This window comes from Malus domestica, chromosome 02 (genome assembly GCF_042453785.1).
Source record: "Malus domestica chromosome 02, GDT2T_hap1".
Taxonomy (NCBI): Eukaryota; Viridiplantae; Streptophyta; class Magnoliopsida; order Rosales; family Rosaceae; genus Malus; species Malus domestica.
This window is the reverse complement of record NC_091662.1, coordinates 30,886,375-30,901,723: the sequence shown is the minus strand read 5'-3', so window position 1 is coordinate 30,901,723 and position 15,349 is coordinate 30,886,375. Positions and strand designations below refer to the sequence as shown.

Below are 15,349 nucleotides of genomic sequence, written 5' to 3'. Positions count from 1 at the left end.
AAAAGGATGGCAGATAAAGAGAGGGAGGGATACTAATATTATTTCTCTTGCTTTCATTCGCAGTGCGTTTGATAACAGACGGAGTGCTCTATTTATAGAGTGACTCCCGTAACTACAACCATCAAAATATAATGATGATACTTTTGAAAGTATCAAACACTATTACTCACTATTACTAAGTCTTTACAACTTTGAGTGGGCATTCATTATTCATCCACTAATTCTATAACACTCGCCCTTGGATGCCCACATATCAACATCAGTTACCTCGTTAAAACCTTGCTCAGAAAAAACCCAGTGGGAAAAAACCAAAGCGAAGGAAAAGGAGTACAACTTTACCTGAATTGTTGATATAGTGTTAAATATGCTTATGTTGCCTCGTTAAAACCTTGATAGGAAAAACCCAGTGGGAAAAATCCTAGTCAAAGGAAAAAGAGTACAACAAGCATGTATCATGGATGCTCCCCTTGCTATTTATCTCATCCTGATTTCGCATTATTCAAATTTAGCTGATTGGTAAGTCGACGTAATTCGATACTCTACACTAACTTATGAAACGTGCACTTTGGTAGAGACTTGGTGAACAAGTCTGCCATATTTTCATTGGAACAGATTTGTCTAACTTCAATAATTTTAGCCTTCTGAAGCTCATGTGCACTTAAAAACTTTGGAGATATGTGTTTAGTCTTATCACCCTTAATGAATCCTTCCTTCATTTGGGCAACACAGGTTGCATTATCTTCATGGATGACAGTTGGATTGTTTGTTTTCGAAGATAGACCACATGAATTCCGGATATGGTGATCATTGATCTTAACCAAGAACATTCACGACTTCATGTAAAGCAAGTATTTCTAAGTGATTTGAAGATGTAGCAACTAATGTTTGCTTTGAGCGCCATGAGATTGTTGTATCTCCATTCTTGAACACATATCCAGTTTGTGAGCGGGTTTTATGCGGATCAGAGAGGAAACCAGCATCTGCATATCCAGCAAGGATCTGGTCATTTGTGGATTTCTCTGAGTAGAAGAGACCCATGTATGTTGTCCCACGAAGGTATCGCAAAACATCTTTGACTTATTTCCAATGACGAATTGTTGGAACAGAGTTATACCTTGCTAACAAGTTAACTGAAAAAGCTATATATGGTCTAATACATTGTGCTAAATACAACAAAACACCTATTACACTCTGATATGGTACTTCTGGACCAATGACCATTTCATCATCTTCTTTTGGATGGAATGGATCTTTCTTAATGTCCAAAGAACAAACGACCATTGGCGTGCTGAGTGGATAAGCCTTATCCATGCCAAATCGCTTTAGGATTTTTTCAATGTAAGCTAATTGGTAGACCAAAATTTCATTAGCATAATGCTCGATCTGCAGGCTAAGACAATATTTTGTTTTCCTGAGCTCTTTCATTTCAAATTCGCTTTTCAGATATTCAGCAGTTTTATTGAGCTCTTCAGGAGTTCCAACGAGGTTCATATCATCACATATACTGCCCTATAGCAAATCCATAATTGGATTTCTTAATGAACACACAAGGGCAAATGACATTATTGATATATCTTTCTTTGATCAAATATTCACTAAGACCATTATACCACATTCGTCCAGATTGTTTCAGTCCATACAATGATCGCCTTAATTTGATCGAGAGCATACCTTGTGATTTGTTAGTTGTTTCAGACAACTTAAGTCCGTCTGGGACCTTCATGTATATGTCAGTATCTAATTCTCCATATAGATACGCAATGATGACATCCATAAGTTGCATGTTAAGCTTTTCTGAAACCACTAAACTTATTAAGTAATGGAATGTAATTGCGTCCATTATAGGAGAATATGTCTATTCATAATCAATTCTAGGTCTTTGTGAAAAGCCTTGTGCAACGAGTCATGCTTTGTATCTTGCAATCTCGTTTTTTCTCATTGCATTTTCTTGTGAATACCTATTTGTAACCCATGGGATTTACATCAGGCGGAGTTTAGAGTACCGGTCCAAAAACAATTCGCCTTTTCAAGGAATTTAATTCTGCCTGGATTACATCTTTCCACTTAGGTCAATCTTGTCTCTATTTACATTCATCAATAGAGCGGGACTCAATATCATTACTTAATATGATTTCAGTGGCTACTGCGAATGCGAACATATCATCGATGATTATTTCATTCTGATCTCACAATTCATTTGTACATGCATAATTTATGGAGATTTCTTTCCTTTCATGTACTGCTATCTCTTCAGGGACATGTGTCTCATCAATGACATTTTCTTTTTCTGGAAGTCTAGAATCATGAATTGTGGATTTGTCATTCATTCTTTCTTCCTGAATGATTTCATTTGGATTCAGCTGTGCCCTTGTCTTTCTCTTTCGAGGAGTTGAATTTTTTGAACTTGGAGGTTTACCACGCTTCAGGCGTGCACCAGATGAATCATTCGCTGCCACTTTATTTTGTCCAATAGGGACATCAATTCTTGCATGTGCATTTGCAGCTGGTATATGTGATTTTATCACTTTCATAGCATCATTAAATGCATCTGGCATTTGATTGGCAATACTTTGAAGATGAACGATCATTTTCACTTTATTTTCACATTGAGTGCTACGTGGATCAAAATAAGACAAGGTGGGTACAACCTATGTCAACTCTTGCCTTTCTTCTGGAACTAGGGGTGGGCGTGGTGCGATTCGGTGCGGTTTTGAGTGAAACCACAACCGAAACAGAAACTTTTTGCGGTGCAGTTTTGAAGCCAAAACCGAAATGAAACCAAACCGTTTGGTTCGGTTTGGTGCAGTTTCAAACGGTTTTGGTTTGGTTTTTTGAGAAAAAAATGTACAATTTAAAATATACACTTATTTATGCATAAGACGGTCTTATTTTCCTCATATATTAATTAAGACGATCTTATGTCCTAACTTTGACTAATATTAATACTTACTAAAGTAAGGTCCTAACTTTGAATTTCAATGCCACAATATTAATGAGTTTTTTTTTTTTGTCAGATTGGCATGTTGAATTCAATGCCATAATCCACTAGTGCTCCAAAATAGAACGGAACAAAATAATTCAATGCCATAATCTACTAGAGAACAACAAAACAGAAATAAAGAAACGAAGAAAGAAAGTGCTAATGTTGTTGATGCACAAAACCGGATGGTCTTGGAACAACGTAAATTCGACCGTGAATCTGCATGTAATGTAAATGACACAAGATGTATCGTGGTTCACCCCAAGGTTTGGGCTACGTCCACACTGAATATGTATTTATCTGAGAGTATTTGTGAGAGAAGGAACTCTGTGAGTGAAGAGCTTTGAGAGGGGGTGAGAAGGCTCCAGAAATTGGCCTCCGAGAGTGAGAGTGAGCCCTCTCTAGAATGAGGGTAGGAGTCCCCTTTTATAGAATAAGGGGCTCCTCCTCCTTTACAAAGTATGGGCTTTAGTGTGAGGCCCAAATACAAGGCCCAAGGCCCAAATATACGAGGCCCTAAATATGGTATAAACAGTAGTCCCCCAAGTCTTCAGTCAAGAGAGTCTTTTGGCTGGAGACTTGAAATTCAGTCCATGTGTGGGCCGAAGTAACTGATGCTCGATATGAGGCGGTGCCCAATCTGAAATGATGCTCAACTAGAAGTAGCACATGTTGTGAGGCCGCTTTGCTTGTAGCTTATGTTGCCTTGGTTGGCTTGGCTTGTGGCGTTTGAAGGTGAGGGAGTCCCTTTTATAGAATAAGGGTTCACTCCTCAGTACATGAATAATGGGTGCTCTCTAATGAAAGTGAGGGATTCCCTTTTATAGAATAAGGGCTCACTCCTCAATACATAAGTGATGGGCTAGAGTCCCCCAAGTATTTTTCATGAGTGCTCTCTAAAAGTGAAGGAGTCCCTTTTATAGAATAAGGGCTCGCTCCTCAATACATAAGTCATGGGTGATCTTTCAATGAAAGTGAGGGAGTCCCTTTTATAAAATAAGGGTTCGCTCCTTAATACATAAGTAATGGGTTAAGTCCCCCAAGTATTTTTCATGAGGCCCAGTTGAGGCCCAATATCCCAATATATGGTGTATGGTGTAGTCCCCCAAGTCTTCGGTCAATAGAGTCTGTTGGCTGGAGACTTCAAATTGAATCCATGTATGGGCCGAAGTGGCGGTTGTTCGGAGGCGGTCTTTGTAGACCATGCACTGAAGCTTTGTAAGTGAAGCTTTGCAAGTGAAGCTTTGAAGCTATAGCTCTGTAAATGAAGTCTTTGAAGCTAGAGCTCTTGTAAATGAAGCTGTTGAAGCTAGAGCTCTGTAAATGAAGCTTTTGAAGCTAGAGCTCTTGTAAATGAAGCTTTTGAAGCTAGAGCTCTGTAAATGAAGTCTTTGAAGCTGATTGACATGAGTGATGCTCATGAATGTTTATGTTTGATTGACATGAGTGATGCTCATGGATGTTAACATGAGTGATGCTCATGAATGTTAACATGAGTGATGCTCATGAATGTTTATGTATGATTGGATGAGTGATGCTCATGAATGTTTATGTATGATTGACATGAGTAATGCTCATGTATGACTTGAAGTACTGGGCGTACTTTTGATCACCTGGTTGGTGGTAATAGCGGCGAGTTGCCGAATAATTGTGGAGTACTGGGTGTACTTTTGATCACCTGGTTGGTGGTAATAACGGCGGGTTGCCGAATAATTGCGGAGTACTGGGCGTACTTTTGATCACCTGGTTGGTGGTAATAACGGCGGGTTGCCGAATAATTGCGGAGTACTGGGCGTACTTTTGATGACCTGGTTGGTGCTATTTCAGGCCTATGGGCCTTTGCCCTCCACAACATGTCAGCCCATTTGTTTTGGGCTTTTCCTTTTTTTTTTTTTTTTTTTTTTTTTTTTTTTTTTTGACCCTCTGATGGGGTTTATACATATTACCCTCTGATGGGGTTTATACAGATGTCTCCGAAAGATAATAAAAATAAATTACATGGTGAGGTGTTTATTCCTTGCTTTTGCAGTGTTTTTCTGCTGCCCTCTCTCTATATCTTCACCTGGTAGACAGAAGAAATCATAATAATAGAAAAATCTTTTGTTTTTCTCTTTTGCTTTCTGCTTTTGTTTTTTTTGCTTTCTCTTTTCTGCTTTGTTCCCCACTGCTTTTCTGCTTTTCTTGATTATGGGGTCCTCCGACTCTAGCACGTTCTCACCATTTTCGTTGTCGGTGGTGTTACCTTGCTCCTTCAAAACTTTACCAGACAGCAAAATATCTTACTCATACTCCCATATTAGGGAAAACATCAGAAAGATCATAAAATGCTTGGAGGTCCGACACGTAATGATGACAACAGAAATGGAGTCCTGTTCATGGGTGGGACACGTAATGATGACAAAGTAAAATAAAAAAGGAGGAATCTTATCTCACTGTCAAGTTCATCATTCTGTCATCTGCAAAAGTGTTGAGCTGCTCAAGAACGGAGATATTGGAAACGACGGACTGAACCGCGACCTTATGGATGACAGAGGGATGTTGAACCTGATCAACCATTGTTACTTGCCCTTCGGTGGTGCTGGATGCGAGGCGTGCCTGTGATCATTCGGCATCCCAAACTTGGCGAGGACCTCGAGATCGACGAGGCTCATGGACATGAGGCCCAAGGTGAGCTCGGACATTAGCACCGTGAGCAGCATTAGTAGTATGATGACCACTATGTGAATGAAGAATCTACTGATGCAGCACTCGTACTTCACCGCCATTGAAGCTGGAAACGGACGACGCCGTTTTGGTGTGTAGCATCCTGACACCCCTGCTCCTCCGATACAATCATATGTACACGATCCTCCCCAGCTTTGCCAAGAGCCTACTGACATTGCTCTCGCTCTTGGGCTCAGGCTCCTCTCCGATCGACGGTGGACCCTCCTTCTGACCAACTAAATTGAGCACTGAAACAACCTAGAGGCGCTGCTTCTTCTTCGAGAAATTCTGATACAACGCCTTCCCAATCCCCGAAATGTCATTCTTCCTCGCTCTCATCGCAGTACCCTAGGCCGTTGTCGTCTACGATGGAGCCTCGGACCTCTTCCCGTCGTTTGGCAACGACTGCGTCGTACTCGTCGTCTCCAACGGTGTCGCAGATTCGGTCCTCCATTTGGAAACCCGCCAGTTTCAGATCGGCGACCGCCATGACAGAGAGTTTTGAGGCATTCGAGGGCTCCGGCACGGGTCGACGCCTCTGGTCCTCGATTCCGTCGCCTACTGGTGATCGCCGTCGCCTGCTCGTCGTCCACCATTGACTGCGTGGTGGTTCTCTGTGTGAGTGTCAGTGGTTCTGGGTCTTCGATTGGACTGACTTTCCATGCGATTATTACCGTAAATTTGTAATCTTTAAGCATTTTGAGCCTTGGGGCTGGGTTGTAGAAGTGGATCTAGTCGTTAGCTCTGAAAATTGGACTGACTCGGCTGAGTTATACTTGTTTACTCACTGAATCTTTGGTAACGGAGATTTTTCATGTTGTGGCGCAGCATAAGAAACAGGACACTGAATAAAAGCACCCCAATTGCTACTGATGTCAAGAACTTGAAGAAAAGCAAACACTTCAATGGAAGTTTTGGATTCTTGGTTTCTGCGAATTTTGCAAATCCACGGCGGAGGTGAAAAAATGAGAGAGAAACCGACACAGCTTTTCGTGTCGATTCCCACAGACGGCGCCAAATGTTGATGCACAAAACCGGATGGTCTTGGAACAACGTAAATTCGACCGTGAATCTGCACAAACGCTCAAGAACACGAAGAACACAAAGAACACAAGGATTTTATCGTGGTTCACCCCAATGTTTGGGCTACGTCCACACTGATTATGTATTTATTTGAGGGAATAGAGAGGGAGAGGGTGAGAGCTTCTGAGAGTTTCTGAGGGTGAGAGAGGGGATCTCAGGCCTATGAATTGGCCTCCGAGAGTGAGAGTGAGGCCTCCCCAATTGTGAGGGTGAGGGGTCCTTTTATAGAATAAGGACTCCTCACTTATTACATATTTGCCCCTTCCTTTATCCCATAATTACATTTAAGTCCCCTGAGTATTTGTACGAAATCTAAATACGAGGTTCTCTGTGTGAGTGTCAGTGGTTCTGGGTCTTCGATTGGACTGACTTTCCATGCGATTATTACCGTAAATTTGTAATCTTTAAGCATTTTGAGCCTTGGGGCTGGGTTGTAGAAGTGGATCTAGTCGTTAGCTCTGAAAATTGGACTGACTCGGCTGAGTTATACTTGTTTACTCACTGAATCTTTGGTAACGGAGATTTTTCATGTTGTGGCGCAGCATAAGAAACAGGACACTGAATAAAAGCACCCCAATTGCTACTGATGTCAAGAACTTGAAGAAAAGCAAACACTTCAATGGAAGTTTTGGATTCTTGGTTTCTGCGAATTTTGCAAATCCACGGCGGAGGTGAAAAAATGAGAGAGAAACCGACACAGCTTTTCGTGTCGATTCCCACAGACGGCGCCAAATGTTGATGCACAAAACCGGATGGTCTTGGAACAACGTAAATTCGACCGTGAATCTGCATGTAATGTAAATGACACAAGATGTATCGTGGTTCACCCCAAGGTTTGGGCTACGTCCACACTGAATATGTATTTATCTGAGAGTATTTGTGAGAGAAGGAACTCTGTGAGTGAAGAGCTTTGAGAGGGGGTGAGAAGGCTCCAGAAATTGGCCTCCGAGAGTGAGAGTGAGCCCTCTCTAGAATGAGGGTAGGAGTCCCCTTTTATAGAATAAGGGGCTCCTCCTCCTTTACAAAGTATGGGCTTTAGTGTGAGGCCCAAATACAAGGCCCAAGGCCCAAATATACGAGGCCCTAAATATGGTATAAACAAATGTTATTTTGTTATTCCAGCCCCCTCAAATTCAATATGACCGATGCTTATTGTCATTGCTCAGTGCTTACAACAGAAATAAACATATCCAATAAATATTTGTTTATTTAGGCTTAAAGTGAGTTGCTTATTTGAATCACATATCCAGTAAATATTTGTTTGAGTTAGTGTACTCTCCATGATGAAACTTGTATGATTCCCAACCCAATAAACACATATTTAGAAAATGTAACAGCTTGTCTATAAGGGTTCCCCAACCGATAAAAAAAAGGTCAGAGAACATGTTTCATATCGTCCCATATTAAAGATTCAAAACTAGATGATAATGATAGTCTAGTAACCTAGTTGAACTAATTAAAAGTTTAAAATATAACATTTATTTATTAATTTTATTATATGGTGCGGTTTCAGTTTCGGTGCGGTTTTGAAAACCCAAAATCGAAACCAAACTGTTTTCTTTACCATGGTTCGGTTTCGAAACCAAAACCGTTTCAAAATCGCAAAACCAAACCGTTCAGTGTGGTTCGATTCGATTCGTGTTTCGGTTTTGGTTTTTGGTTCCAAGTGCCCACCCTTATCTGGAACGGTTTTTTCTCCCCCTAATGACGAGAAGACTGTCTCATCAAAGTGACAATCAGCAAAATGAGCTGTAAACATATCACCTGTCAGGGGTTCCAAATATCTAATGATAAATGGTGAATCAAAACCCACATAAATTCCCAATCTACGATGAGGTCCCATTTTAGTGCGTTGCGGCGGTGCAATAGGCACATAAACAACACAATAAAAAACTCGTAAATGTGAAATGTTTGGTTGATGCCCAAACACGAGTTGTACTGAGGAGTATTGGTGGTTGGCTATAGGTCTCAATCGAACCAATGATGCAGCATGTAAGATGGCATGTCCCTATGCAGAAACTGGCAATTTTGTTTTCATGAGTAGAGGGCAAGCTATTAACTGAAGCCACTTGATCAATGCTTTTGCTAAACCATTTTGAGTATGGACATGAGGAACAGGGTGTTCAACATCAATGCCTAATGTTATGTAGTAATCATCAAAGGTTTGAGATGTAAATTCACCAGCGTTATCTAGTCGGATTGACTTAATGGGGTAATGGGAACTGTGCTCGTAACTTAATTATCTGAGCAAGAAGTCATGCAAAAACTACATTTCGAGTAGACAAGAGACAAACATGTGACCATCTGGTAGATGCATCAACCAAAACCATAAAATATCGAAATGGTCCACAAGATGGTTGAATAGGTCCATAAATATCCCCTTGAATTCTTTGCAAAAATGATGGGGATTCAGCATCAACCTTTAGTTGTGATGGTTTAATTACCAACTTCCCTTGAGAACAAGCCTTGCAAGGGTTATCATTTGAGATGGCAATGTCTCTGCTCAATAATGGATGTCCATTAGAGTTGATAATGATCATACGCATGATGGATGTCCCTTAGTCTCGACACCCTTCTCCTTTCAAAGTTAGTGCCTTTGAAACCCGAAGTTTTCATAAAACAATACACCTATGAAAACCCGATGTTTTTCATGAAAACCATGTCTTAGAACTCGAATGTTCTAACTTTGATGCTTATGGATGATTTATTCCCATAGCACCAATTATAATCTTGTTCCCTCAAATTCAATGGATTGTCGAACTGTCACAAGTTCAATTTTCCTGATTTGGACTTTTCTAATAGAAACCACTTTATGTGGGGTACAAGACATGAATCTCCACTTGACTAGTAAAGTAGCTGAGAAACCATTGAAGCCAACAATGGCATGGAAGAGCTAAATAAGCCTTCACCATGATCTTCATTCAAAGTCCTATGTCTGAAGCACTACAAATGGAAATATATAGATCCACCAAATGTTTTGGGGTACGACAGGTCCGCACCCAGTGCCTATTGCCACCATACTTATGGCAGGCTCCATCAAAGTTTCTAAGAGCATTGTTCATATGAGCTTTGCCTTTGTGGCGATTTCCATTTTTAAAGCTCAGGCCTAAATTTTGCCTTTGAATCTGGTTGTGAGACTGACCACCATGATTCTTGCCTTTCCTGTTCCACTGGCCTCGCTTGTGGTCACGTCCTTATTTATGATTATCGCCACCAGAGGATGTGGCGTTCACTTCAAGGGAAACAACATTCACTTTTGGGAATGGTGCATATCCAGTAGGTCGGGACTGTTGATTTTTCATCAGGAGCTCATTGTTTTGTTCAGCTACCAAGAGTACAGATATCAGCTGGTTGTATTAAGTGAAGCCTCACACTCTATACTGCTACTGCAGGAGCACGTTAGAGGCATGAAATGTGCTGAAAGTCTTTTCCATCATATCTTCCTCAGTAATGGTATCCCCACAGAGCTTCATCTGAGAGGTAATTCTGAACAATGAAAAATTGTACTTAGCCACTGACTTGAAATCCTGGATCCTTAGGTGAATCCACTCATAGCGAGCTCTTGGAAGAATCACCGTTGTCTGGTGATTGTATCTGTTTCTCAATGCATTCCAGAGAGCTAACGGATCTTTAACCGTTAAATACTCGCTCTTTAGTCCCTCTACAAGATGACGACGAATAAAGATCATGGCATTTGCCCGATCTTGAAAGGATGAGTTGTTCTTTTCCCTAATGGTATCTCCAAAATTCCCTGCTTCCAGATGAATCTTGGTATCCAGTACCCAGGTAAGGTAATTCTTCCCAGTAATGTCCAGGGCAGCAAAATCAAGATTTGCCAAGTTCGCCATTTTATTTTCTGAAAGAAAAATGAGATGTGTAAGAACTTGCAATAATATGTATTCCTGGAGGAATATAGTGTTAGAACTTCTGGTTCTTACAAATTTTTCATTTTGATCTTCAAGCCAAAAATTGATAAACACTCGAAACTTCAGGCTCGAGATTTTCATGATTAATGAGAAAGGCGATTGTACCGCACCATTTTCATCGAAACAATCATAAGATGGGCGATTATTCCGCACCACTTAAACAGCAACAAAATTTAAATACGCAGAGCAGGGTGGGCGATTATACCACACCACCTAAAATTGCAATGAAATTAAACAGCAGGCAAATTTAAATATGCAGGGTAAGGTGGGCGATTATACCGCTCCACCTAAAATTTACAGTAAAATTAGATTTGCAGTCTAAGATAGGCGATGATACCACACCATATTGGATTGTAGTAAGATTAAATTTACAGTTCAAGATGGGCGATTGTACCGCACCATCTTGGATTGCAGTAAAATATAAATAAATACTAGGTTAATAATCAATAGCTACACCAAACAAGAAATCAAAGATATATATAACTGTTAGGTTGAGAACTAAAAGCAGGCATGGTGCAAACAGTTCTTCGCAAGGGTATGTCCAGCAGTTGAGGCAGAGGAAGAAGATGAACAGTAAAATCCTTAGAGGAAACATTTTTTTTTCTTTCGGTGAAGGTAAATGGAAACTATTTAAGATTAGAGAGTCGTGCTGATAACGTGTTATAAATAGATAAAAGTTAGAGAGATAACATTTCTAAGGACATGAGCGAAGTAGGTGCAAAATATCACATTATAACTTTAGTAGCTATAACACAAAAAAGATGGCAGATAAAGAGAGAGAGATACTGATATTATTTCTCTTGCTTTTTTTCACAGTGCGTTTGATAACAGACGTAGTGCTCTATGTAATTACAACCATCAAATTATAATGAAAGTATCAAACACCATTACTCACTATTACTAAATCTTTACAACTTTGAGTGGGTATTCATTATTCATCTACTAATTCTATAACACTACAAACTTTATTGGACCATAAACAAAACGATTTTTGTTAGGGTTGAAAGGGATAAGCTAGGTAGTACAATTTTGTGGAAAGCTAGCTAGGATGCTTTGTACTGTGTACTGCAACTTCTTGGAGTACGATCGCCACATCCATTATCCATGCAAGCTTCTACTGTTTGTGGCGTCAGTTAGTTGACATGTCTAAACCTAAACGCACTCATCACTTTTGAAACACCAGCTGCTTCTAGAGAAGTTGTTCAGTAGCTTCAACTACCATATATTTTCTCTGAGATCGATAATCCCGCATAATGTAATTGAATAATAGCTTATTAACTAAATACAGAATGCCATATATTTACTTTAATTCAGTATATAAAATTCATTTGCAAGTGGTGGAATGTCTCGACAAATATGACATTCGTTTTCAATACATTGCCTTTCGATTTCAGACTCTCTCCTCCTCACATATCAAATCACGTTCTTCCCAAATTGATGCATTCATAAAATTCATTTTAGCTGTTAGATCAAATGAATTGAAAAATATCATTTGTAAAAAATTAACAAATATGTGTGAGAGATGAAAATGAACGTGTGAATATTATTATCCACCACTAAATCGGAATACTAAACAATTTTTTTTATTTTCATTTAAGAGAAAAATGAAAAGAAAAAAAAAGGAATATAAAAGTAATTCTTTTTCTTCTTTATATTCATTGAATAGGTGTTGCTTTTACGTTACGTTACTACGTTTTCCGGGTCAAGCTTTTCCGGAGCGAGGTTGATTCCACCGCCAGAAACACATCGTCTTCATCTTCATTTCTGCTTTTTATTTTTTATTCTCTGTTATAAAAGGACCATTTGGGTTTGACCAGATGCACAACAGCATCCAATCAAATCCATAACAAAATTTCTCAATTTTTCCTCAGTTTTCTTGAAATCCCAAATACCCTAACATGGCGTCTCAGGTATCTACCTCTCCTCCTACTCTCCTTTGCTTTCATTGCAATCTTGTATCTGGGATTTTATTGAAATTTGATGGGTTGGATTGGGGTTTTGGTGCTGGATGTAAGGTTAAGGTCCTTCTAAGTCAAATTTGGGTGCGATTGTACATAACTTTGTTGAACCAATGTTGGGTTTGATTTCAATTTTACTCTGTCCCTCTATTTTGTTTTACAATAATATGCTCTGTTTATGTAGCAAATTATGCTTTTACTTGTCTTTTTGTTCCCGAAAATTTATTTTTTTTAGTAGGTTAGTTGGTAGGGGAAATTTTGATTTACATAGTTTTTCAAGTTATTCAGTTTTGCTTATTGCTTCTGAGAGCTAAGAATTTTGATTTACTTGAACAGTCCCTTGCTTTTGTAGGACTCAATTTGTTTTGTTGCAATTTGGGATGTGGTTTTTGAATGAATTACATAAATTGAGAGGAACAGAAGAAACTGATTATGTCTTGAGGTGAAGAGAATATCTTGAAAATTGAGGGAGAGTTTGAAATCATCGTTAAAATGCCGATATGTTAGCATGGGACTGGTCCTGTGAATTTCGGTATATGTTGGTCCTTTGTTTTTTCAGTATCGTTAATTCAATCTTTTGGTTGTTTTTTGATGCAGACTACTACGGTCCTCAAGGTTGGTATGTCGTGTCAAGGCTGTGTTGGGGCCGTCAAACGGGTTCTTGGCAAACTTGAAGGTTTGTTTATAGCTCTGGTGTTTATCTGGTTCGATTGTGTTGATCTGCCTACTCTTCAATACCGTGCTCAAGTCGTTTTTAATCTACCATAAGAATATCATTTGAATCTTCTTTTAATGCCCATTATATTTCAGTTGAGGCTACCAATGCTAACAATAGGCAAACTATGTAATCATGTGAATATGTGCACGAATGTGGTTTTAAGTGTTGATATGCTTCTGTCTGGTGAATGTCTGATATATCTTTGCCGTGTACGTTGACACTTAAGCTCTGTACACGGGTTATCACTTCGGTGTCCTTCAAAAGAAAAAGGAAGAAATAGGTCATGGTTCTTATGTCTTAGAGCTGGGTGTATACTTCACCTTAGGTTTAGATGCCATGAAAATCGTCCGTGTTCCCGTAGGTGGTCTAGTGATTGCATATTATCCCAATTCCCACATGTTAATCCATTTAAAAATCAAGGTAGAGAGGTTGTTTTGGCGTAAGTATGTTTGATCATGAATCGTGTTATTAATCATTGTTCTAACTTTTAACAAAATTTAGAGTCCATATTTTGTGGATTTTGTTTATCTTGGTAATGATGGGAGATGTTAATTCTTATCATCCTCAGGTGTAGAATCATATGACATTGATTTCGACGCTCAGAAGGTGACAGTGAAAAGCAATTTACCACCCGAGACAGTGCTGCAAACTGTTTCCAAAACTGGCAAGAAAACTGCTTATTGGGAAGCAGAAGCACCGGCACCAGCAGAACCGGAAGCAAAGCCTGCAGAAACTGTGGCTGCTGCTTAGCTTAGTGTTTTGCCTATTCAATGTCGTTTAATATGTGTTTCATCGGTGAATTCCAACGTGATAGACTATTAAGTCCTCGTTAAAGTTTTACTTGTTCGTAAACCCACAATGTTTCTCTTTGAACTTGTTGTATGATTCCTGTATAAATAAATGGAAGAGAGTCAGTGTGTTGTTTGAACCTGATAGTTCTTAATTTCTAACATTCCGAGATTACTGTTCCTCCTCCGTGACGCTGAGACTGATAAGTTTTAGGTTCCCTGAGAATGATAAGCAAACATGCCTTTGATGTAATGACACTGATCCTACTCTGCCGTGACGCTGCGGTTTTGGATTCATGGCCGTTACTTGTGTGATGAGGAACCGCCGCCGCCGTCGCTGATGCACCGTCATAGCAATCCACACAAAGCACGGCCGTTGTTACAAAAATGTTGCAAGTTGCAACGGTAGCATATTTTTTGTTTGTTATGGGATGGATACAATGGTCACCCCTTCAACCAAGAGTCATGTCATGGCGGAATTTGATCAAGCTGGTGCTCAGTTTTACGTGTTGCCGTGTATCTAAAATTAGACTCGGCTCCTAAACTTTTAAAAATGTGTCAAATTAGGACAATATTAACGTCCGTTGTAAAATTTGACTAAACTGTCTATAAACGCAATTTAATTAGATTTTTTTTATTGGAACAAGGCACGGTATCAATATAATAATCCTGAAAATAAGAAATGAACTTTCAAATTGCTTTCAACTAAATCATTTTGTATGTTGATTTTTTTTTTCAAACGATAAATTTGTTAGACTAGATGTCCGATTAGGGAGTCGAGCGGGTTTGAACACCCCAAAATAAATTTTTTTTTTCAATTTGATCAAAAATAGCAAACTTGAAGTTGAAAGGAGGGGCCTAATTGATAGCTTGTACTTTAAGAAATAAGAAGAGATTTGGTATGAATATCAAGCCTAGTGAGTGATTAGCTCTCTAACATAGTGATAATCTACCTCAAATAGTCAATATATGCTTTGCTTTCTACTTTCTAGCATGAAAAACTGCAGAAATGTACAAGTAATTGGCAGAGAAGACAAACAGGCAAGCCCAGAAAAATACAGAGAAGAAGACTACTCAGAGAGAGCGATGCTTCTGCATAGCAAACCGCACCAAACCAGCAACCTAAACACAAGACTGGCAGAGGTTCAGAAATAGAAAAGACTCGGGATGAATACCAGAGCATCCACTCCGGC

At 39.4% G+C, this 15,349-nt stretch overlaps 1 protein-coding gene and 1 long non-coding RNA gene across 3 annotated transcripts; one reads left to right on the top strand and one right to left on the bottom strand.

Moving 5' to 3' along the window:
* Nucleotides 1-4,473: 4,473 nt before the first annotated feature.
* LOC139189976 (uncharacterized) lies at nucleotides 4,474-4,892 on the bottom strand. Its single transcript, XR_011573859.1, has 2 exons — nucleotides 4,789-4,892; nucleotides 4,474-4,658 (listed from the first exon to the last, which is right to left on the bottom strand). It is a non-coding gene; the product is annotated as an uncharacterized lncRNA (long non-coding RNA).
* Nucleotides 4,893-11,945: 7,053 nt separating this feature from the next.
* LOC103408642 (copper transport protein ATX1) lies at nucleotides 11,946-14,296 on the top strand. Of its 2 annotated transcripts, none has more exons than XM_008347479.4 (3): nucleotides 11,946-12,602; nucleotides 13,248-13,326; nucleotides 13,937-14,296. In XM_008347479.4, the coding sequence occupies exons 1-3, from the start codon at nucleotides 12,591-12,593 to the stop codon at nucleotides 14,116-14,118; spliced, it is 273 nt and encodes a 90-aa protein (XP_008345701.1). In that variant the 5' UTR covers nucleotides 11,946-12,590; the 3' UTR covers nucleotides 14,119-14,296. The 2 variants fall into 2 exon arrangements, with proteins under 2 accessions (XP_008345701.1, XP_070665535.1); XM_070809434.1 differs by having other exon boundaries at nucleotides 12,469-12,602; nucleotides 13,251-13,326.
* The last annotated feature ends 1,053 nt before the right edge of the window (nucleotides 14,297-15,349 follow it).